General features: G+C 38.6%; 1 protein-coding gene across 1 annotated transcript in view; it reads right to left on the bottom strand.

Annotated features, from left to right (window-relative positions):
* The window catches only part of si:ch211-246m6.5 (von Willebrand factor D and EGF domain-containing protein), a 387,263-nt gene that overhangs the window by 57,534 nt on the left and 305,424 nt on the right, over nucleotides 1–24,305 (bottom strand). The window contains exons 19-20 of the mRNA XM_039757371.1: nucleotides 18,467–18,604; nucleotides 6,773–6,940 (exon numbers count right to left, since the gene is read on the bottom strand). Of these exons, the coding sequence (XP_039613305.1) occupies nucleotides 6,773–6,940; nucleotides 18,467–18,604 (306 nt within the window). The remainder of the gene's footprint in view (nucleotides 1–6,772; nucleotides 6,941–18,466; nucleotides 18,605–24,305) is intronic.

Below are 24,305 nucleotides of genomic sequence, written 5' to 3'. Positions count from 1 at the left end.
TACATTTCTTAGCTCATTTTCTATTCTCACTAAACTGAAAAACATCATGGTGGCCCAGTGGCGTAGTGGGTAGCACTGTTGCCTTGCAGTTAGGAGACCTGGGTTCACTTCCCGGGTCCCCCCTGCATGGAGTTTACATGTTCTGCCCGTGTCTGCATGGGTTTCCTCCGGGTGCTCTGGTTTCCTCCGACAGTCCAAAGACATGCAGGTTAGGTGCATTGGCGATTCTAAATTGTCCTGGGGTTGTGTATGTGTGTGTGCACCCTGTGGTGGGTTGATGTCCTGCCCGGGGTTTGTTTCTTGCCTTACACCCTGTGTTGGCTGGGATTTGCTCCTGTGACCCTGTCGTTAGGATATAGTGGGTTGGATAATGGATCATATATCAGTTATATAAGTTTCTGTGGATTTTGCACATTCATCCTGCAACTACATGGGTTTTTATTGAGGTTTTCAAGTTTTCTTAATAAAGATTTACATGTTAGATGATTGGTGACTTTAAAATGACCCTTTATGAGTAAGGGTGAGCATATAATTATATTCTGTGTCAGATTGGCACCCATATCAGGGTTGGTTATTGTCAGTGTTGCAGAGATTGGCTCTAACTGCCATGTACCTCAACTAATTTAATTTGATTGTATAATGAATGGATGCATAATGTAATTATACAAATTGGTTCTATTTCACTGCGGTGGGCTGGCACCCTGCCCGGGGTTTGTTTCCTGCCATGTGCTCTGTGATGGCTGGGATTGGCTCCAGCAGACCCCCGTGACCCTGTAGTTAGGATATAGCGGGTTGGATAATGGATGGATGTATAGGTTCTATTTCAGCTTTTTAATCTCTGAAATTTGTACAGAATATAGTGGAGTTCTTACTTGCATGTTATTTTAAGTTTCTCAGTCAAGATTCACTCCTTTTGAAAGTTTGCTGTCAAAAATTCGCCCATCAAACTCCTGTTCTCTTCTTCCCTTACTCGTGAACAAGACCTCAAGATATTTGAACTTCTCCACTTAAAGTTGCTCTTGTTGTGATTGGCATGCAGCACGCTTGTCTGCAACGTATCTGCCACAGGTGCTCAGTCATTTTAACGTGTGATTGTCACGTAGGAATCTGCTGCCCTAGATGTTCAGCTGTCCATACCTCTGATTTAAGTGTCAAAGATGCTCATTTCCATTAAAGAGAACACACGATTTTATGCGAGATAGTAAACAGCTTTTTCCATAGAAAGCCTCAACAGACGCATTAGCAACATCTTATGGACTTTTTACCAAAAATGAAGATAAGCAAAAACTACATTTAGTAACTGAGTAGGATAGAGATTCACAAGATCAATTTTGAGACTGTAAGAATCGATATTGAATGGTTAATCAGAAAATCATATTTTTACCCTGGCCTGGTTGTCAAACTACAATGAAAGTAAGCATGACACACAATATGGTTAAGATTGGGTTATCTGACTCAAATATCAGACCTGGTTACACTATCATTAAGATTAGTGTTATCTGACTCAAGTAATGGTGACTGTCAAGTAAACTCATTTTTATCATTTGCATGTAGGTCACGAGTTTTATATGTAGTGTGGAGGTCAGGTCTTTCCTGTCTAGTGTGGAGGTCATGCAGGACTCTAACATCTATGACAGATGAAGTTAAATGTCACACCCTGCCCACATTTAGGCATGTCTCATTCCGCATGCTGCAGAGAGGACCTTCTTGATGAGGTCAGCAGGACCATATCATCTGTAAAAAGTAGAGATGTGATCTTCGGGCTACCAAAATGGACACTCTCTCCACTCCTTGGCTGTGCCTAGAAATTCTGGCCATAAAAACGTTTTTGTACTGGTAATATGAACACAAATGTATGACTGTTATTGTCAAATTGTAACTCTTACTACCAAAATGAAAATGAAATGGCAGTAGCTGAGTTCAGTGACACGTTTATGGCAACTTTAGTGAACAGCAGTTTGCCTCCAAACTTTATTTAGGTAATGACTCTCTCCCAGCTTGAATTTTTGCTAGCGAGTACTCAGCTAGAGTCTTTGTCGGTGTGTAAGAGCTACTGTAAAGATGATGAGAGCTGTCAGAGCTTGAGATCCAGTCGGCTTGAATATTACTTTTGACCCTGCAAGATATTAAATGTTACAGCTTTAATGTGAATGAGATAGGGCACATCTAACTTTTATTATTTTCAAGGCATGTTATATTATTTAAAGTCGATAGCACATTTATATTAATATTATGCAATACTTATTATATTCTTGCAGGTAATCTTTATTGACATAATGGATTTAAATTATGTATTCAGAAAGTGGGCAGGTTGTGTTCAAATTTTGCATAGCATGAGATTGTCAGGAACCTGTCTCTTTTGTAATACAAGGCCTGTCTGCCTAAGGAAATGTCCTCGGCAGTCGTGATACCCCACTAGCCACCATCTGTTGTTTCACAAACAAGCTTGTCATTGTCATAGCTGTTCTTTTTACACTGAACTGAGGAAAAAAAAAAGTTTTTTTTTTTCTGGGATCTGAAATACAGCAATTCTTTCTACTTGTGGACAGTCTTTATTTTCCCATTATATCTCCTTTTTTTTTTGACAAGTCAATCAAGTGACAGGGCACTTTATACTGCAGGCAACAGTTGGTTTGAACCTTGTGACACCTTTTGTAGTGAGAAGAATGGCACCAGATTACACACGTGACATCATGTAGTTTGGGACCGATCGGGATCAGAATTTAGAGGTGTTAGACAGAGAGACACAAACACAAAAAAGATGGTATTACAAAAACAATAGTGGGTTTTATTTACAATTGCACAGAAAATAGTATTAGACAGGTTTGGTTACACAACCCTTACCACAAATGAGGCACAAAACACAGCAGCAATGTCCCCAAAAATTACTGAAACTGCATAATATTTACAGTGAATATTGCAAGATCCCAAATGAAAAAGAAGCAAGGACAATAAATGTATATCCTTAAAACAAAAATCAGTAGTCTTCCTAAATAAAAATACAATTAGGAAGATTCTACACCAAAAACAAAGTCCTTTGAATATTATGATCCACAAAAAATATTTACAAAGAAAAATGAGTGTATATACAAAAACACAAAAAGTGCACAGCATATCCAAATCATATGAATACCTCCTCCATAACTAAACTATAACTAGGAGATATTTATATCTGTATATGCAAAAAGAAAATATATGCAAAATAAGGCACAAGCCAGTATGCTTAATGTACAATAAAAAATAAGCTACACCAAACTCTCACTCTTCACCACAAAGTATTTAAAATACCACCCTTTCAGGCAGGAAGTGCCTTTTATATTGGGAACAGTGCCTTCCATCCAATTCTGCGTCACATTGCTCCCCCCTCCAATTGCAGCTTTCCACTTCTCTGCTATGCCCCTGCTCTGCAAGGCCTGTATTAAATTGCATAGCAGCTTCAAGCACGAGCACAAGCACATCCATGATGTGTTTCACCTGTGACATGCCGACCTATTCTCTTGACTGAATATAGTAAATTAATCTGTTGAAATTTTATCTTGGGATCCCTTCCATAGAAATACTGTATGCATGCATGAAATTAACACTCCGTGCTTCTTATTCTACATCAACAGTTCGCTATGAAGACACTCATGTTTTGACTGAGCACATGTGAAGTCCAGTAGGCCTTTCCCTAACCTGCATATGCCCAGCTGTCGGATTCACACAGCACGGTCCTGCAGGCACAAAATCAAAACTTTTGCGGAAGCTCACCTTTAAATTATTGCATTTAACTGATTAAAAAGGTAGCTGCCTTTAGTGTTCTGAGTATAAACTGTTTTATACTAGTCTATAAAAATTTTTCCTTTAAACTGGTAATGCCTGACAGGTGGATTGCCACAAACCTGTTAAGCACATGCACACAGAGTAGACAGACTACTGACTATTCACTGTTCACTATAGGAAACACACCACATCTTCTATGACAATTTATAGAAATATAAAGTAAACCTAGTGAACAGGTGACTGGGCAAGCTTTGTTTTTAAAATTCATTTAGAGGATGAACTCCGAGTGATTTTCACAGCAGAATGATAGTTGATAGGTGATGATTAGTGGGCAGCAGTGTGGTTTTATGCCAAGAAAGAGCACCACAGATGCGATGTTTGCTCTGAGGATGTTGACGGAGAAGTATAGAGGAGGCCAGAAGGAGTTGCATTGCGTCTTTGTGGACCTGGAGGAAGCATATGACAGGGTGCCTCAAGAAGAGCTGTATTATTGTATAAGGAAGTCAGGAGTGGCACTGAAGTATGTAAGGGTTGTACAGGATATGTATGAGGGAAGTGTGACTGTGGTGAGATCTGCGGTAGGAGTGATGGATACATTCAAGGTGGAGGTGGGATTACATCAGGGATTGGCTCTGAGCCCTTTCTTATTTCCTTCCTTATTTCTTATTTATTTTATAATGGTGATGGACAGGTTGACAGACAAGATTAGACAGGAGTCTCCATGAACTGTGATGTTTGCTGATGACATTGTGATCTGTTGCGATAGTAGGGAGCAGGTTGAGGAGACCCTGGAGAGGTGGCTCTAGAGAGGAGAGGAATGAAGTTCAGTAGGAACAAGACCGAATATGTGTGTGTAAATGAGAGGAAGGTCAGAGGAATGGTGAGGATGAAGGGTGTAGAGTTGGTGAAGGTTAATGAGTTTAAATACTTGCGATCAACAGCATAGAGTAATAGGGATTGTGAAAGGTGAAAAAGAGAGTGAAGGCAGAGTGGAGTGTGTGGAGAAGAGTTTCAGGAGTGATTTGTGACAGACGAATATCAGCAAGAGTGAAAGGGAAGGTCTACAGGATGGTAGTGAGACCAGCTATGTTATATGGGTTGGAGACAGTGGCACTGACCAGAAAGCAGGAGACAGAGCTGGAGGTGACAGAGTTAAAGATGATAAGATTTGCATTGGGTGTGACAAGGATGGATAGGATCAGAAATTAGGACATAGAGGGTCAGCTCAGGTTGGACAGTTGAGAGACAAAGTCAGAGAGACGAGATTGAATTGGTTTGGACATGTGCAAAGGAGAAATGCTGGGAATATTGGGAAAAAGATGTTAAAGATTGAGCTGCCTGGCAAGAGGAAAAGGGGAAGGACTAAGAGAAGGTTTATGGATGTGGTGAGAGAGGACATGCAGGTGATGGGTGTGAAAGAGCAAGATGTAGAGGACAGGAAGTTATGGAACAAGATGATCTGCTGTGACAGCACCTAACGGGAGCAGTTACAAGAAGAAGAATGATAGTTGATACTTGAAGACCCAGTGAATGTAACTGTGACACAACCATCCTGCTGAAAAGGTTATGTAATGTAGTGTGGAAGCAATGACAGAATATTCTGTGGCTACTAAAAGATACTGTAATTCAATGTATAATCTGATAGTGAATAAGAAGGTTTAAAACAATGGCAAACACAAGTGCATCTCCTTATTCCTAATCCATTGGGCTTTTTCTAAGTGGGAAAACTACCGAGCTTTCATTAAAGGCAGCAAAGCAAAGAAGCTACCTATAGCTGTAGTCCACACGAAAACATCAATTCTGAACTTCGGGAGAGAATCCAAATTGCTGTCTGATGTTAGTGGTGCGAGGATTAGAGGACTATTTTCCTAGCACTGTTGCTTTTAACAAGATAATGAGACATGTGAAAACTCAGATTGCCTGGAGTGTATCCAAATGATTTTACCCTTTTACATCAAAGTAGTTCTACTCATTCATTAGGTCTTAACCCAAACTAATCATCTGTGAGGCGAGCAGGAGGATGAAGTATCTGCTTTCGTCCTGTCTGAATACACTGTGGGATGCAATTGAAGCCAAATAAACAAGCACTCCTGTAAAAGGGTTGTCGACTCCATGCCTTATATAATTATATAAACAGAGGGAGCTACTTGCTATCATACAGTTGTATACAAATGTTACACAAATTGTATGGTCTGAGACCACTGCACTGCCTATATGGGGACCAAACTGTAGGATGAATGAAAGTGAAAGCTAAAATGAGTCCATAATTCTGAAATCACTCACTACAGTAGGAGATCTTTGCAAGAAAAACTTTCAGACTCCACCAGCCAGTTTCACATTTAAAGGTGTCCGTAGACATCACAATCCATTTTCTAACACAGGAAAGAGTAGGAACAGGCTCCTATGACAATGGCAGGATTCAAGGAAAAAACCTTGCGCCCTTATGCTATTTTTTTTATTAAAAAACCAAGGCAAAAAAATGAGGGGTGTATATAACATAGAGTAATCCTCCCTTCCCAGCCTGCACCAAAGTTCCGTTTTATAAATCAATGTATCCTAGGGCAAAGTTATACTAGAACAAGTACATTTTTTCCTAATTACCTTCTACTGAGAAAAATCAACAAATGTATAAAATAATAAAATCAATACACTTTTGACACATCAGCAAACTCTTCCCACTACATTCAAGAAAGTGACTTTAAAACTTACCATTGTCTGTCTCTGTCTAATGTCTACTGTATGTCTCATTCTGTATGTACTAAAGCAGGGCATTAGAACATATTTGAGCAGATGGCAGAAAAAAAATAATGATTTCTTTATTATGTAGATCAAAGAATAGCAATAATATTTTGCAAAAATGGTGATTCAAAAAACAAAACAAGACTAGTGAATTTTTTTTTGTTTTGTTTTCACTTGCCTCATTTATTTTTGACTTGCAGCAAGTATATTTAATCCCCCCTCCAGCAAACATATAGTAGAAAAATAATGATAACACTTGGGATATACTTGCCCTTTTTTTCACTGTCGTTTGGTATTTTTTCTACAAATGGACCCCTTTCAGCTTCTTTTTTCAGCTTCTCTGGAGGGTAAAGCTTGACACTTGATGTCCTGGATATCTCATCAGGCCGAGGCTCAGAGTTAGTAGCAGTCACACGAATGCTCTCTACCTGTCTTTCAACTGTAAGGAGGTAAAAGATGGAGAAAGGGCAGATGTCATGGGTTACTTATATTATGGAGGAATGTGAAATGGAATTCATTGACAAAATTAATCTGAGATGAGCTATTAAGCAAGTATGCCAACAATAAACAACAAAACTCACTTTATAGTACTGTTTTTGGTGCATAAAAGCAAGACAAAAATTAATTCAACAATTAAAAAGATACATAAATTCCTGCTTTCATACAGTATATCACATGGTAGAAGAAGACATGTGTTATGCTACCAGTAGGATTCACTTACAGAGTAAATACTATAAAGATACTCTTGTAACACTCAGACTTTATATAAAACCGTCAATGTTACAAAACATTCATTACTTTTTTTATTTGGTTTACTCTGCTTAAAAACTTGGATAGAGTCTAGCCAAGTGACAACAGTCACAAGGCAAAAACCACCCCAGTTCATCATGGGACAATTGTTTGCACAGAGCTGCATGAAATGTTGGAGAAAAAAGACTCAAGGGAAACATAAAAACTCTACATACTATAGAGGGAATCAAATACTGGCTCACTTGCTGTAAGGCAGCAATACAACCCACTCTACCACAGTGCATTGCTGTGTAAAAGCTGCATAAAAGCTTATAGGCAATATATCTGACAAAAATTATTCTCTGAACTGGCTTATCTCAATGGGATCAGGGAGGTTGTAGTGTAACTTAGTAGCAGCAGGCAGGCACAAAGATAGATAGATAGATAGATAGATAGATAGATAGATAGATAGATAGATAGATAGATAGATAGATAGATAGATAGATAGATAGATAGATAGATAGATAGATACTTTATTAATCCCAAGGGGAAATTCACATAATCCAGCAGCAGTATACTGATACAAAGAAACAATATTAAATTAAATAGTAATAAAAATGAAAAAAATTAAAATAAAATTAATGTTAGCATTTACTCCCCCGGGTGGAATTGAAGAGTCGCATAGTGTGGGGGAGGAACGATCTCCTCAGTCTGTCACTGAAGCTACTCCTCTGCCTGGAAATGACACTGTTAAGTGGATGCAATGGATGGGTCACGCAGGAATCTTCTACTCACAGAAGACGGCTGTTTGAAGGGTGCAAACAAACATGGGCACGCTGCAGAAAGTTAACAACAAAGACTGACCTGACAGCATGTCCTTGGGTCTGTGGGAAAAGTCAAAATGCTACAAATGCTACCCCGTGTAGATGAATAATGCAGCTTGTCTACTGCCAATTCTGTTTTACTTACTGTAGCATTACTGCATATAGTCCATTTCACTGAGTACACACTCAGAGTGCTTACACATAGATAGATAGATAGACAGAACTTTATTTGTCCTCAGGGGGAAATTAGCTTTTTTTAGAGAAGCTCAAAAAAGAATATTATTATACTGTGATGTATATCGTACCCCTCTAAATATACCCCAGAAAGACTTAAAAAATGAAAACAATATAGAACGAAAACTGTGGCATTCATAGTCACTGTGAGGCATTATGTAGGTAAATTGTCATTAATATAGAGGATCCCCAGTAGTGTTTCTTGACACATTTCTGCAGAAAAATTTGTTGGCTGAATGTTTTGAGTGTTACTGTGTCAGAGGAAGGAAGAACAGCATATTTCATAATGGCAATGGTTTTGTTTTAATAAACTCTTTTGTTACTACCTCCCAGGGTGTCCAGAGTGTGTTACATCACAGGGTCTGCCTTTTTAAATAGCTTGTTGGTTCAGTGGGCTTGAAGGGATGTTCGCCAAAATTTAGAAAATCACGCTGGCAATCACAAAGTTATCTATCTATCTATCTATATATATATATATATATATATATATATATATATATATATATATATATATATATATATAATTCAATGTATAAGTGTGTGTATGTAAGTATGTTCCAGCATCACTTCTGAATGGCTGGAGCGATGTTCATGAAACTTCATGCACATGTTTCTCATTGGTCAACTAAAATACTGTGGGGTGAAATCATGCCTAACCCACTACCCTCCCCCTTCTGGGTAGCGTTCATCTTACGGTCTTTATGCATGCTATCATCCAGTTGACACTCAGAATGACCACCAGAGGGCGAAATGGAGGTGACTGCTAGCATTCTTTATGTTTGAGCACCACCGCGCCCCTGTTGCTTTTGAAATTAAATAGAGTTGGCCAGTTCCGAGCGTCAACTGGATGATAACATACATACAAAACTGCAAGACAAGCATTGTTTGTTAATTTATTTTTATTTTTAAAGTTGTGGGTTTTTTTAATTATATTGATCTCAAACGATTAAAAAACAAAAAACACTTTATTTTCCTCCCAGGCAAAGCTGGGTATTTCAGCTAGCAGAACATATAAAGGATGTAGCTCCCCACATTAAATGACCACATTCCCCTAAGAAAGTAGAGCTTGCTCTGCCCTTTCTTATATACTGTAGTTCCTCTTTATTTCTAGCCTATCATTGCTGTGGCCCCGTGAGTACTTGTAGGAGTGCACCACATTCACATCCACTCCCTGAATTGGGACCGGGCACAGATTTTCTTTGGTAAGATGAAAATCAATAATCAGTTCTCTTTCTGCACCAAGAGTCAAAGTTCTACACCTGACTCCTATACTCTGTCTTACCCCCTTACTAATACACCCCATAAGTGCCAGAATTCTTTAAGACTTTCTGCAAGTGACATGATCTGGTGTTATATTTATAGTGTAAGTAAATGAGACAGGATTAATAATTGTGGTGCTCCAATGCTGTGAAGCAAATAGATTACTGAATCTTCCACTCCAATCTTTGTCCAATAGGCAAACTTTAGTGGGTCCAGGTGGTCTACAACAAGAGGACTCATATAGTCTAAGACCAACAGTGTTCATGATGTGAGAGACAAGGGTCACTGGTCATTACATAAAGAAGTCCCTGCCTTCTTTGGAAACGGAGCAATACAGGATGGCTTCTACAGCAATGGCACTTTTTGTAGCCTTAATGACAAACTGAGTAGGTAACAGAGGACACCAAAAAGTAGGTCAGCACAGGCCTATTACACAAGTATAAACTGATAACATATAAACATTAAACATTTTATGTATATATATCTCAAGTGAAGCAAATAGTAAAAACAAACTGAATTACAATCACTAAGAATTGCCATTGTATTTCATTTCAACTTTTTGCAATGGTTTATTGAATCACCTGTTAAATTCCATGCCTCCCTGGGGTCCTCCCTGGGGCCTACTCTGCTTTAAAAACCTACATCAATAGGAAACAAATTTTAGCCAACAAATTATTCAGCAAGAAACTCTACAGGGGCTCCTTTATACTAACAGCAATATGCCCACATAATGCCTCACTGTGACTGTGACTGCCAAATCAGAAGTTTGTTTCATTTTCATTTTCTTGCTTTATAATTATTCCAGTGTGTTCAGACGAAAGTGTGTGGGTAGAATTATCTATCTATCTATCTATCTATCTATCTATCTATCTATCTATCTATCTATCTATCTATCTATCTATCTATCTGTCTGTCTGTCTGTCTGTCTGTCTGTCTGTCTGTCTGTCTGTCTGTCTGCTTCTCAACAGGTTGGTAACTACTGACTTTAACTCAAGCCATTGTCACCAGTTCAGCTACACAGTGGATGCAAACCTGACCTGCAGGCCAACCCGAACTATGTAAGGCTTCAACAGCTCTAATTTTTGAATAGATTGTGTTTGTGCACTGACAGCAAATAAACAATTAGTTTTGCTTTTAATTAAAAATAACAACACAAAAGGATTTCACAGACAAAAAGCTATTTAAATACATCATATGCTACTGTACAAGTTCACAGACAAAATTGAGGTTTATCTTTGGATCTGAGCAGAGACACACACACAAGCATGAATCTAACAGTGAATCTTATACTTGAACTGGCTGCACAAAGATAGTGGGATGGCACCTTACCTGTTGTGTAATAACTGGAAACCCAACAAGTTAGAAAAAAATACTTCCTGACTGCTAACATTTAATTAATGTTAAGCCAACAAAATTGATTCTATTGCTTATTTAAAAGAATATTTTGCTGTCTCAGATACACAGTCAATCAATTTTGCTAACCTTCACAAAGAAGTTTACAGGATTACAAATAAAAGAAAATTCTAAGGGCTGCTGGTTCAACCTAGCTATGCCAAGATAGTCTCTCAGAACCCCCACATATGTGTAGAGAAGGTGATTGATGGAAATAAAGATAAAAAACACGTAAATGCCTTTTTCTTCTTTCCTTCATTTTTAGCTTGCACACAAATTCACAAAAACAACATTTTCTTTCGTTTTACTCAATTGTGTTATCAATGAAGCAGAGAAAGTGTAGCATTTTAGTAGGAATTTCAATCGACCTGGAAATCAGCACATCATAAACTCTAATACAGTAAGTGTGAGTAAACATGCCTATGACAGCTACTTTGCGAGGCAACCATTTCAGAGATATATAGATGCCGTAAACATGAAGGAGGAACTAAATGCTGAAATGCACAATCTAAAAAACAATAAAGAATATAATACAGTAACCAAATAGATTATGAAACCTTAGGGGGCACACATGTAAGCTGACATATAAAATGTTATGATGGTGTAGAAGATAGGATAGCCTTATTGAGAGTCTGCAGTGGTCCCTAATTTGAAGAGGCATATTGAATATTTCCAGGTCACCATAAGTTCAAGCATTAAATGGGGTTCTTTAAATTAGAACTTGGATCTACATACACTAGGCAGATAAATTTTGAAATATAAAGAGAAAAGCTTGTGGAGGGTCATGTCCCATGAAGACCATTAGACAGTTCTACAAATGACACCCAAATAGATAAACTGGCCTTTCATGTAAAGGGATAAATTGTTTTTCTGTATGCCCTGTGGATACCTGTGTAGTCTGTTATTGAGACACTGATGATAATAAACCTCTCTGCTCCTTATTGATAGTATTTCAGGGACCTAGCTGTTATGAGGCTGTCCATTTTTTTATATTCATTTCTTGATGTTATCCAGTCCTACATTGAGTCCAAACAACCAGCTTTAAATATATTTGTAGTACCTTTCCTACAGTAAACACTATCCCAGGTAAATTTACAAATATGAAGATAATGTTTAATGGCTTATATAACTCTTTAAAAATGAGAACCAAGGTATGATATGGGTTCTTTCACTGTGTCATGCTCGTGTGCATGATTTTTTAAAGATATTGGGGTTTTTAGTTTTCTATTGTGAGTTTTTTTCTTTTTTTACCCATAAACAATGATATATTGATATGTCCTTTCTTAATGTATACCTACTGCTCTAGTTCTTAGCTATAGGTAAATGGGAAATAGTGTTTTTGTTGATGAGTGAGTCAGTCAGTGGGTGAATGAGTCAACTTTGCTTTTTATATTGTGGACTTGAACCTGGACACAGACAGACAGACATCTTAAATTCACCACACACACCCTTTATTTACAATATTTACACAGTTCTTTACGTGCACTCCCCAGTGCCTCTTGCACCGTTCCCCCAAATGTCCAGGCCTCACAGTCCTTGTGCCTTTCTCCTGGCTGCCACCAATCCTCTCTCCAGCTCTGTCTCTCTTCCACCCGACTTCCACTCTCGACTGAAGGGAGGCGGCCCCTTAAATAGGAACCCGGATGGGCTCCAGCTGCTCCCCGGCACTCCTCCGCAGACACGCCCCAGTGTCGCAGAAGTGCTGGCTGCGCACCCGGAAGCGCTAACGGGTTGTTCAGGCACCGGGGCGCCGCCCGTGGCCCCCAACATAACCAGGGCGGATGCCCCCTCGTGGTCTGAAGGAGGTACAAGCCCTCCTCCGGTCCTTCTGGGCATCCCAGCCGGGCTCCAGCCCCGGCCGGATGCCACAATATATATATTGTCACGCACAAGCATTTAGGGAGCAGCTTAAGGACCCAATGAGCAGCGCGAAATCACACGTCAGTGGACGACAGCAATGTACTAACCACTCTCTCTTTGTTTCGACAGGAAAGATGAGAAAACACCACCGTGAATACACCTAAAAACCCTAGCCAGCAGGCCAAGCCACTTCAGGGTTCCTTCCTTCCTTCCCTCTGGTCCCCCAATGATCATGTTACTAAATCCCATCATCCTCAGTGACTCCTTTCCCAGCATTCCCCTTCCATTTCCATCCCCACAGCATAAAATGTCCGCCGACCAATGTACCATTGTCTGTACTTGAACTTTCATGTCGATCAGTATTTGCAAGCACCAGTTCTTCAGTTTATGGGGAAAGATTCCCCAACTCTTAAACATGGTTGTTTGTGCTTTCTTTACAATATCTATATCTATACATAGTCCTGTGCGTGCACTTAGGAGGCAGCTTAAGGGCTCTGGTGATAGTAATAACCCGTTGAACCAGGGACTGGCATCATTGCCTTCTATCTTCTTCTTCCCTCAGAATGGAAGACCAACAGCCATTCCACCTGTGATGCCACTTCCATTGTCTGTCCTCCTTGACCTGCCCCTTTCTGGATCATTTATATCCACAGACATTACCATCTTGAATCAGTTCTGCTCTGGGCCTGCATCTGAAAATACATTCTTTCAGTATTTCTCAAAACCGTTTTTTTTTCTTTTGTAGTTATATGGGGTTACCAGGTGCCCCCAACTCTTTATCATTGTTTGTGCTTTTGTTACAACTGTCACACAGTGGGTCAGGTTAGGAAGTGAACCAATCGTGAAGAGACCAGTTCCTTATCCACTACACCACATTAACTACACAGGTCAGTAGTCAGTCCTGGATGGGAAACCTGCCATTTCAATGGCACATTCTCTCACAGAAGGCCTGTTTAGAGGCAGTAATGAACCTAACATGCACATCTTGGGGGTACAAGGTAAAACTGGAAGACTTGGAGAAATCCTTAAACAAAACTGCTTGTTGACAAAGACTGGACGTGAGCACTGATCCTCTGAGCTGTGGGTAAGTGATATGCCAGCCTGCTGTCGTTATCAGGCAGTCACTTTACAACTATGAGAGATGACAGAGTACACATACAGTAGTTTCTGCTAGATATCTTGTGTCTATGCACCTTAAAGTCCTAATTCTCTTTACCATTTAGAGAAATCAGGCCATTCTATTTAGGTATTTCATCCATTAGTTTACAAACAAGCCTAATCCAATCAATTTAAATAAAATATGGAATTTGGCATTAAATAAATAGTGTAAAGAAGTCTGTTTGCTAGATGAGTAGGTATCGCTATTTATACATATTTAATTTTTTACTTCCTCCTTATAATATCAAATAGTTGTGTTTAGGTGCTTTCTGCAAGCTCAATGACCATCTTTTTTAAAAATAAATTCCTATTTAGGCCACTTGGTGGTGGTCATGCCATTCTGTCACATATTGAAGCAGAGTTTCCATTGTTAGAACGAAGCTTTTAAAAACATTTTTTAAAAAGCTACTATAACAAAATTCCCCTTTTAAATATATTGGTATGCCAATCAGAGCCATGCATTTTATTTTCTGGTTTATTAAAGTAGATAAACAATATGTAAAGCCCTTTAACATAAAGTATATGGCAATTTTACAAGTGTCATGTTGTAAACAGAGATTGGGTTCACATGTAAAAATAAAAAGGAAGAAGAAAGAGAGAAAAAAAGTGATTTTCCCCAGAGCTTCTACTGGATTTAGAAAGCCTCTTCGAGTCGAGACAAAGTGCCCGATTCACTCTCAGCTTCACTAGAGAGGCATGAACCACGGAGCTCAAGTGAAGGAGCCCACAAAGTTAGAGTGAAGCTTTGATTGATGACAGCAACCAGCGAAAGTGGATGTCTTGGAAGACAACAATCAAACCGTAATAGGCAAAGCAGAGAAAAGGCAGTCAGCTGAAACTTATCTAAAACCATGTTATATCTGAAGAAATAAAAATAGAAAGTCTTTACATCACAGAGCTGGGATCCATACTAAAGGTAATGGTCGGTGCTGTACAACCACTCCTCTATCCAATAACACTTTTTATTTCCTAAAAATTGAAAATCGCTTTTTTGTTAACAAAGGCCAAAACAGACCATTATAGTTGTTTGGATTATTTATTTTATCTGGAGACAATATTTTGTCTATACAGTTGTGGATATTCAGTCTCTTTAGGCAGCATCAGCCTCATCAGAGGTTGCCAGTCCTTGGCAGGCTTACTCACGTACATCCACTTTCCCCTATACCTGGCCAATTATCTTTGAGCTATGGGAAGAATCTAAAGTGTATGTGATAGTGAGAGATATGTAAACAGCACACAAACAGTGACTAGGTTGAGATTCCAACCCAGCTCTCTAAGGCTGTGAGGAAGCAGTGCCTACCAATATGTCATTGTATTCCACTGAAGTATTAGTTATGTCCATTGGCCACTTCATTATGAGCACCTATCAAGTATTGAGTAGGACCTCTTTCATTTCCCAAACATTTGCTGAATTTTGAAAGGCATAGCTTGAGCAAGGTTCTGAAAGCATTATTTAGGGATTTTGGTCTGTGCTCACTTGATATTATCAGGCAGTTCCTGGAGATTTTTCAACCACACATTAATGCTGCAGACTTCTTGTTTCATCTTATCACACAGGTGCTTTACTAGATCAAGATCTGTCGACTGAGCAGGCCATTGGTGTTAATTGAAATGACAGTCTAATTCATAAAACCAACGTTAGATGAATCATGCTATGTGACAGTGTATATTATTCTTCTAGAAGAATCCTTTAGACCAAACGTAGACAGGGACTATAAAGAGGTGAAAACAGCCTGCAACAATAATTGGGTATGTTGTGACATTTAAATGATGCCCATTTGGCATGAAGTGGCCTAATGTGTGTTGAGGAAACATATTGATATTGCACACACGTATACTTCCACCAGCAGCCTATGACATTGACAAAAGGCAAGATGGGTCCATGCTGCAGTGGAAACTGAGATTTGATGGTATTTGGTGGTATCTGGCATCAGATGGTGAACCCATACCCACTGTTGCTTCACTGTCCTGTTCTTTAAAGGCATAAGTAAAATCCATCATTGTCTCCTGCTATGCTGCAGCTCATCCACTTCGTCTAACATGTTATGCATTTAGAGATACCAATTAGCACACCACTTTTGAAAATAGCTCTTATTTGCGTGTCTGTGGCCTTTTTGTTACCGTTAAGCTAGTTTTATTAACAAAATGTTTTTGCCCAAAGCCTGCACTCAAACGATGTTTATCACACCATTCTCTGTAAACTTTACTAACTGTTATGCATGGACATTCCAGGAGAACACACAGTTAAACTGTCAGTGTAAGATTAACATTAAGTACAGTATATAAATTCAAACAATATTTCCATATATAAACTTTTAAGGGCATCTTTAACACTATATGGGAATTTGAACTAAGAAAGAATAAAATCACTAGTGGAATGTAATGTTATTGTCAGTTGAGATATGCAGGAAGCAATATGTGACCATATTATAGAGTTAATAGCAGTATTTCAACACCTTAGACTCTGTAATAAAATATAATACCATAGAGACCATTCATTCATTAGCTGATATATTTACTTATTTGGCTAACGCCATTATCCAAGTCAACATACCACAACATTTGAGATACAAACAGCTTCATTTCTTTTGTTATTTTCCCAGTTGCAGCACACGCAGGTCAGTTGACTCACTCATGGTGACACAGTGTCAGTAGGAGATTTTGAACCCACAACCACAGGGTCTGAAATCCAAAGCCTTATCCACTACGCCACACTACCTGCCTTCCTGAATCTATTTTTTCCATTGAAGATTCATAAGCAGCTCTACCCTTTCTCATAGGCACACAAATCACAGTCCTAAAAAAGGTAAACATTCATCAAAAGGTTTACTCACAAGACCACCTACAGATCCATATGGAGTTTGAAGCTGTCAATTAGCCTAACACGTGTTTAGGATGTGAGAAGAAAACAGAATTGATAGAGAAAAATACATGGATATATAAAATAACTGGATTTGAAATCAAACCCAGGTCTCTGGATGTTACTGCTGCACCACTGCGCCTTTGTAATATACACTGAATGTTTTTTTATTTGTCATGAACTATAAGTACAATAACATATTTAACACATTAGTTTTTCAGGCAGTTTGACACAGTGGATTGCATTCTTGCCTCTGATCCACTGTGATATGCTGGGCCCATTATTTAACATATAGTTGTCAAAATAAAATGTAAAGTGTTGGTCTTTAGTATGCTCTACTTGGAAAATGACTTGGGAACTATTTAAAGGTGCAATATGAAATAGATGGTGTATGTTTAGAATTAACTGTATTATTTTTCAGCAAATTAACATGCTGTCAAGTAAAATAAAATAACATACTGAAAGTGAAAAAATACAGCAGATCTGTACTGTATGTGTTATACTCTACATTGCAGACATCACACAGTCATTGCATGCAAGGGTTATGCAACAAAGAAATATTAAATATGACTGCTTTAATATACCGATCATTGTATTGTCCCAAATATTAAGGTGCCCTGAAATGGAGTTACTATGTAGAAAAAGTGTTTTGCATGGTCTGACCAAAATTTATGCAAATACCCTTAAATTAAAGTTTGCATTGTGCATTTTAATGACATCTGAATGGTTTGATTTGTAATTTTAAACTGTGGAGCAGTGGGGTAAATCAAGAAAGAAATGTCTTTCTCCCAAACATTATGGAGGGAGCTGTAGCAGTATGGGGCTTATTAGACGGTCACTCAATAACTAAAACAGCCTCCAAAATCACAAGTTCTTTTTCATTCATCAGCCATCTTCTGCTCATCTTGTTTCCTAGCCTGAGTCACATAAAGCTGAATCATGTCCTGGCAGGAATGCACACAGCTATGTTATATGGTTTGGAAAGCAGGAGACAGAGCTGGAGGTAGCAGGGTTAAAATACTAAGATTTGCACTTGGTGTGACGAGGATGGATAGGATTAGAAATGAGTACATTATAGGGTCAGCTCAAGTTGGACAATTGGGTGACAAAGTCAGAGAGGTCAGATTGCGTTGGTTTGGACATGTGCAGAGGAGAGATGCTGGGTATATTGGGAGAAGGATGCTAAGGATAGAGCTGCCAGGGAAGAGGAAAAGAGGAAGGCCTAAGAGGAGGTTTATAGATGTGGAAAGAGAGGACATGCAGGTGGTGGGTGTAACAGAGCAAGATGCAGAGGAAAGAAAGATATGGAAGAAGATGATCCACTGTGGCAAACCCTAAAGGGAGCAGCTGAAAGACGAAGAAGGAATGCACATAATGCATCAACAAGCCCTTTACTAAATGCCAATCCATCCCACACATCAGACCAATTCATGGTCACCAATGAGCAAAACTTTGGACTGTGGTATTAATCTGAAGTCCCACTATGATATTTGTGTTAAGAAGTTAAAAATGTAAACATTTCATACCAGACATCAGTTAATCAACCCAGAATCCAATCTAATCATATCAAGATCTTGATAAAAATATAAAATAATTAAAAAGTCCTATTATACTTAAACCTTTTTTGTAGCTTTTTCAGAAATCTTACCCTTGCATGAATAACCATCTCCCAACATGCCTTGAGGACAAAGTCCACATGCGTAAGATCCAAAATTGTTTATACATGGGACTCCAGGAAAGCAGGGGCTCTTTTCACATTCATTAACATCTTTTTGGCAAGTAGCACCTAAGGGAACAAAGAATATCTAAACACAAGATCTTTGAAGAGACATTTTATTATTACATTTCTTCCAAAAGCTATTATGATATCTTATGTTCATACGAAATGCACATTTCATGTGAATCATTTGATATGTGTTGTACTTTGTGTTACCATGTTTTTCATGTTAACAGTTTTCTTTATAGTTAAAGGGTGTTTTGAAGTTATTCATGCAATTTTTACCCATTTATCCATTATCTAAAACCTCTTATTGCAATATGGCTATAATGGGTACTAGCTGTCCCCCGCAGCTCCACCAACATAGTAGTGAAAGAGTCAAAGTTTAAAAATCAATTAAAAAAGAAAATGTAATTCTGGCCAAGCAGAAGGTAGGTACTCTGCAATGTCAAACGTTGGCACTGTATCTGATCCTGTATCACGCGGCCGTGATATCTCTGTCAATCAGAAATTGCACTCTAAAACACACATAGCTCTGATGTCTCTCTCAAAAACGTCAAATGTTAACAGTCTGTAGATTATAATGTCTGTTGAACAAACAGGTATTGCTAGCTAAGTGGAGTCAAGGTTTGCTGCAACATGTGGTGAGAGGTAGACCGACTCGAACAGAAGCTGACGTATAAGTGAGGAGGGCCCTGTCCCAATCCTCTCGGCCCGATGCGTCTCTCTTGGATTTGTGCCAGTAAATCGATACCACAAGCGAACTATGATACTTACTTGTAGTGCGATAAGAGAAGTCGCAAAATCAACTGGAGTGTTCAAACAAATTATAGAAAAAAACCCGATATTAATCCGTTAAGTTGTTCTCTCGTGAAAAGCGGACAGAAATACATACAGACAGACGTTGGACTTTATATACCGACTCTGAATGGCTCGCTAGTGCATCCCAGGTATACAAACTCAAGCCAGTCAAATTGCTACAGTTACTACTTAACCTAATATACAGTGAATTTGAAAAATGTTCAGACCCATTCTCTTTCTGCGCACTTTATTGTACTGTAGATTTAATTTAAAAAGGATACATTTTCCACTTTTGCCCATCAATCTACACTCAATGACAAAAGTGAAAAAATGTTTTCAGAAAGGTTTGCATATTTATTAAAAATCAAACACTGAAATGTCTCAAGTAAGTATTTAGAACATTTGCTGTGACACTTCAAATTGTGGTCAGGTGCATTGTGTTTGCTTTCCTTGAGAAGTGCCTAGACCTTTTTTGGAGTCCACCTGTGGCAAAATTAATTGATTGGAAATGATTGATTAGAAAAACACACCCTGGTGTATATAAGGTCTTATAATTCACAATGCATGTCAAACAAAATATAAACCATGAAGTCCAACAAACTCTCTGTAGACTTCTGTGATCAAATTGTGGGGAGGCACAGATCAGTGCAAGGGTATAAAATCATTTTTAAAGCTTTGCGCGGTTCCATGAGCACAGTGGAACCACAAGGAGTTGACCAAATTGAGTAACTAGGCAAATGTAATTTTGGTCAGGGAGGTGACCAAGAACCCAATGGTCACTCTACTGGAGTTTCAGAAGTCCTCTGCTAAGGTGGGAGAACCTGTTGGAAGGACAACCATTTCAGCAGCTCTCCATCAATTGGGCATTGTGGTAGAGTTGCTGGAGGCCACTATTGCCAAATGGCAAGAACTCTGAAAGCATAAGGTTAAATATTCTCTGGTCCGATAAGACAAACATTGACCTCTTTGGGTAGAACTCCAAGAATTATGTCAGATGGAGACTACCCATTTCTAAAAACACTTGCCTAATACTGTCCCTACAATGAAGCATAGTGTTGGCAGCATTAAGCTATGGAAGCGCTTCTCAGTAGCAGGGACAGAGAGATTGGTCAGAATTAAGAGAATGCAGCCAATATACAGAAAGGCCCTTGAAGAACACCTGCTTCATATTGCATGTGACCTCAGACTGGAGTAACAGTTTGTCATTATGTCACTTGGTATTGAGTGTATGTTGATGGGCAAACATGTCAAATGTATCCATTTATAATTAAATATACAACACAATCAAGTGTGGCAAAAGTGAGGTCTGAATACTTTCTGAATCCACCGTATACATCTATGGAATGTAGGAAGAAACTATTGTGTGGATAAAACTAATTTAGACACTGGGAGAACAATCACTTTTCTATACAGAAAACGGGAAGGCTTGGATTTGAACATTAGCACTCTGGAGTCTTGAGATAGAAGAATCCAATTTTCAACACATGCTCTTCAATTGTTGTTTATTTTTGTTCATTGTTCATGATTAATAAAGTAATTTGGTTATCACCGTAACAGTTCTTCAAATTCTTCTAAAACAAATGACGTTGGACGTTATAAGAGTTAGAATCTAATGAAAATATAATTCTGGTCACTTTCGTTATTGTTGAATCTAATACATTTAATTTATTTTAATAAAAACAGCTGGAGGTAAGTATAACAAGCTTTCACATAACTTTATTCTTTTTGTATCCTCAAAATGATTTAATGTAATCGTGCCAGAGAAACCAAATGGTTCTTTCTCTCCTAAACACGGGGAACTTCAGTTTCTGTATTACATCTTGCCTGAAGAAGGGGCCTGAGTTGCCTCGAAAGCTTGCATATTGTAATCTTTTTAGTTAGCCAATAAAAGGTGTCATTTTGCTTGGATTTTCTCTGCCTGTGTTTAAATTGTAAAAAAAAAAACAAATCTGTGAACAGCGGACAGTGGTACTAATCCTCTTTACCTGCAAACCACTGTGAAATAGTGTTCAGTATACAGTGAAATAAAAAATGTGTCTTGATTAATGAAATGATATAACTGTGTCTTGTTTCCAAGGCAAAAGATTGCATGTTGAAAATACTTCAGCACAAAGTGATAAAGCAATGACAGGCTGCCAGGTCTCCTTCATAGTTGTTCAGCTCTTGCAAATCAGCAGTTAAATCAGCAACTGCCTAAGGTGCTGAACACAGAGGCTATTGTTCAGAAGATACTGATTTCGCATAAAACTGTCTAAAGTATTTTGGATATATATATATATATATATATATATATATATATATATATATATATATATATACTGTATATAATTTATATATATATACTGTATATATATATATATATATACTGTATATATACTGCTCAAAAGAATTAAAGGAACACTTTTTAATCAGAGTATAGCATAAAGTCAATGAAACTTATGGGATATTAATCTGGTCAGTTAAGTAGCAGAGGGGGTTGTTAATCAGTTTCAGCTGCTGTGGTGTTAATGAAATTAACAACAGATGCACTAGAGGGGCAACAATGAGATGACCCCCAAAACAGGAATGGTTTAACAGGTGGAGGCCACTGACATTTTTCCCTCCTCATCTTTTCTGACTGTTTCTTCACTAGTTTTGCATTTGGCTATAGTCAGTGTCACTACTGGTAGCATGAGGCGATACCTGGACCCTACAGAGGTTGCACAGGTAGTCCAACTTCTCCAGGATGGCACATCAATACGTGTCATTGCCAGAAGGTTTGCTGTGTCTCCCTGCACAGTCTCAAGGGCATGGAGGAGATTCTAGAGACAAGCAGTTACTCTAGGAGAGCTGGAGAGGGCCATAGAAGGTCCATAACCCATCAGCAGGACCAGTATCTGCTCCTTTGGGCAAGGTGGAACAGGATGAGCACTGCCAGAGCCCTACAAAATGACCTCCAGCAGGCCACTGGTGTGAATGTCTCTGACCAAACAACCAGAAAGACTTCATGAGGGTGACCCAAGGGCCCCATGTCCTCTAATGGGCCCTGAGCTCACTGCCCAGCAGTATGCAGCTCGATTGGCATTCGCCATAGAATACCAGAATTGGAAGATGCACCACTGGTGCCCTGTGCTTTTTACAGATGAGAGCAGGTTCACCCTGAGCACGTGACAGAAGTGAAAGAGTCTGGAGAAGCCATGGAGAACATTATGCTGCCTGTAACATCATTCAGCATGAGCAGTTTGATGGTGGGTTAATGATTGTCTGGGGAGGCATATCCATGGAGGGCCACACAGTCCGCTACAGGCTTGACAAAGGCACCTTGGCTGCCATTAGGTATCAGGATGAAATCCTTGGACCCATTGTCAGACCCTATGCTGGTACAGTGGCTCCTGGTGCACGACAATTCCTGGCCTCATGTGGTGAGAGTATGCAGGCAGTTCCTGGAGGATGAAGGAATTGATACCATTGACTGGCCACCACACTTTCCTAACCTAAATCCAATAGAACACCTCTGGGACATTATGTTTTGGTCCATCCAATGCCACCAGGTTGCACCTCAGACTGTCCAGGAGCTCAGTGATGCCCTGGTCCAGATCTGGGAGGAGATCCCCCACAACACCATCTGTCATTTCATTAGAAGCATGCACCGATGTTGTCAGGCATGTATACAAGAACACAAGGGCCATACAAAGTGCTGCGTAAAATTTTGAGTTGCTGCAATTAAATTTTGGCAAAATGGACTAGCCTGCCACATAATTTTTCACTCTGATTTTTGGGGCGTCTTTGAATTCAGGGCTCTGTAGGTTGATCATTTTCATTTCCATCAAACGATGTGGCATCCTTTCGTTCCTAACACATTACCCAGTCTATATCAGTATAGATATCCAGGAGGATTTCTTTTTCCCATTGAGATCTGATGTGTTTACAAAGTGTTCCTTTAATTTTTTTGAGCAGTTTATATATATATATATATATATATATATATATATATATATATATATATATATATTGCTTGCTGAAAATGTGTTGATTAGCCTCATGCATTTGATAAACTTATCTTTTCTACATAGAATAGTGTTGAACAAAAGGATGTTTCCTACAGACTTCGAGATGTCCATAGTGTTTGCAACAGGAAACACAGCAAGGCAAAAGGAGTGCATTTAACAGGGTATCAGAACACACATTCAATTAGTAACATTATTCAACATGTAATGTCTTCAATTTGGAATTTTATGTTTTTCATCTTTTATTTCACAAGTTCAAAATGGAAAAAAGATTTGGTGCTGCAAGAGGAATGTTCATTTTAGGATAACTTTGGCTTTTGTAAAATGATGCTGCCAGCATTTCCAATGGCAGTCTACTCCCACTGAGCAAAAGATTAACAAGTGAGATACAATGCTGCTTTCCTGACACTAGAAAAATTTCCAGCTGCCAGTTTATGAACTGTCTTGGGACTTGATACTGTAATATGAATATATTCATTTTGCTGAATATGAAAATGTGCATTGAAAAGAATTTAAGTTCATTGTAAGTTCAAATTTTGGGCAAGTCCTAATTTTCAAAGCAGATTTTAAATGAAAAGAAGTTGAGTACGCACAGAGTACTGAAAGTACATTTTTCTTTATATGCATTCATAACTAAGGTCAAAGAGTGAGAAACACATTTTGACCATAAATAAAGAGTGAGACCACCAGTGTGAAAAACTGCTATTGCCTCATTAACTCTAACAGACAGTAACAATATTATCCCTAAGACTATATGAATGTGGCCTCTCCACTTTCACACAGCACAAGTCTCTTTTTTTCCCCTCTCTGTTGCACTTCTGTGTGTTCAGTTAAATACCCAATATCATTTACTTTTTCTTTCCATTTCACAATAAGGTGATTTCCAATATCTATATATACTCTAGTGTTTTCATGGATTCTCTAAGTCTCCTGGTGTGCCAATTTCACATGGTGTACAGGAAGCAAGAAATTACTTCTTTCTT

Source organism: Polypterus senegalus, chromosome 6, assembly GCF_016835505.1.
Source record: "Polypterus senegalus isolate Bchr_013 chromosome 6, ASM1683550v1, whole genome shotgun sequence".
Classification (NCBI taxonomy): domain Eukaryota; kingdom Metazoa; phylum Chordata; class Cladistia; order Polypteriformes; family Polypteridae; genus Polypterus; species Polypterus senegalus.
The sequence above is the reverse complement of the archived record's forward strand: the minus strand, read 5'-3'. Positions and strand labels throughout refer to the sequence as shown.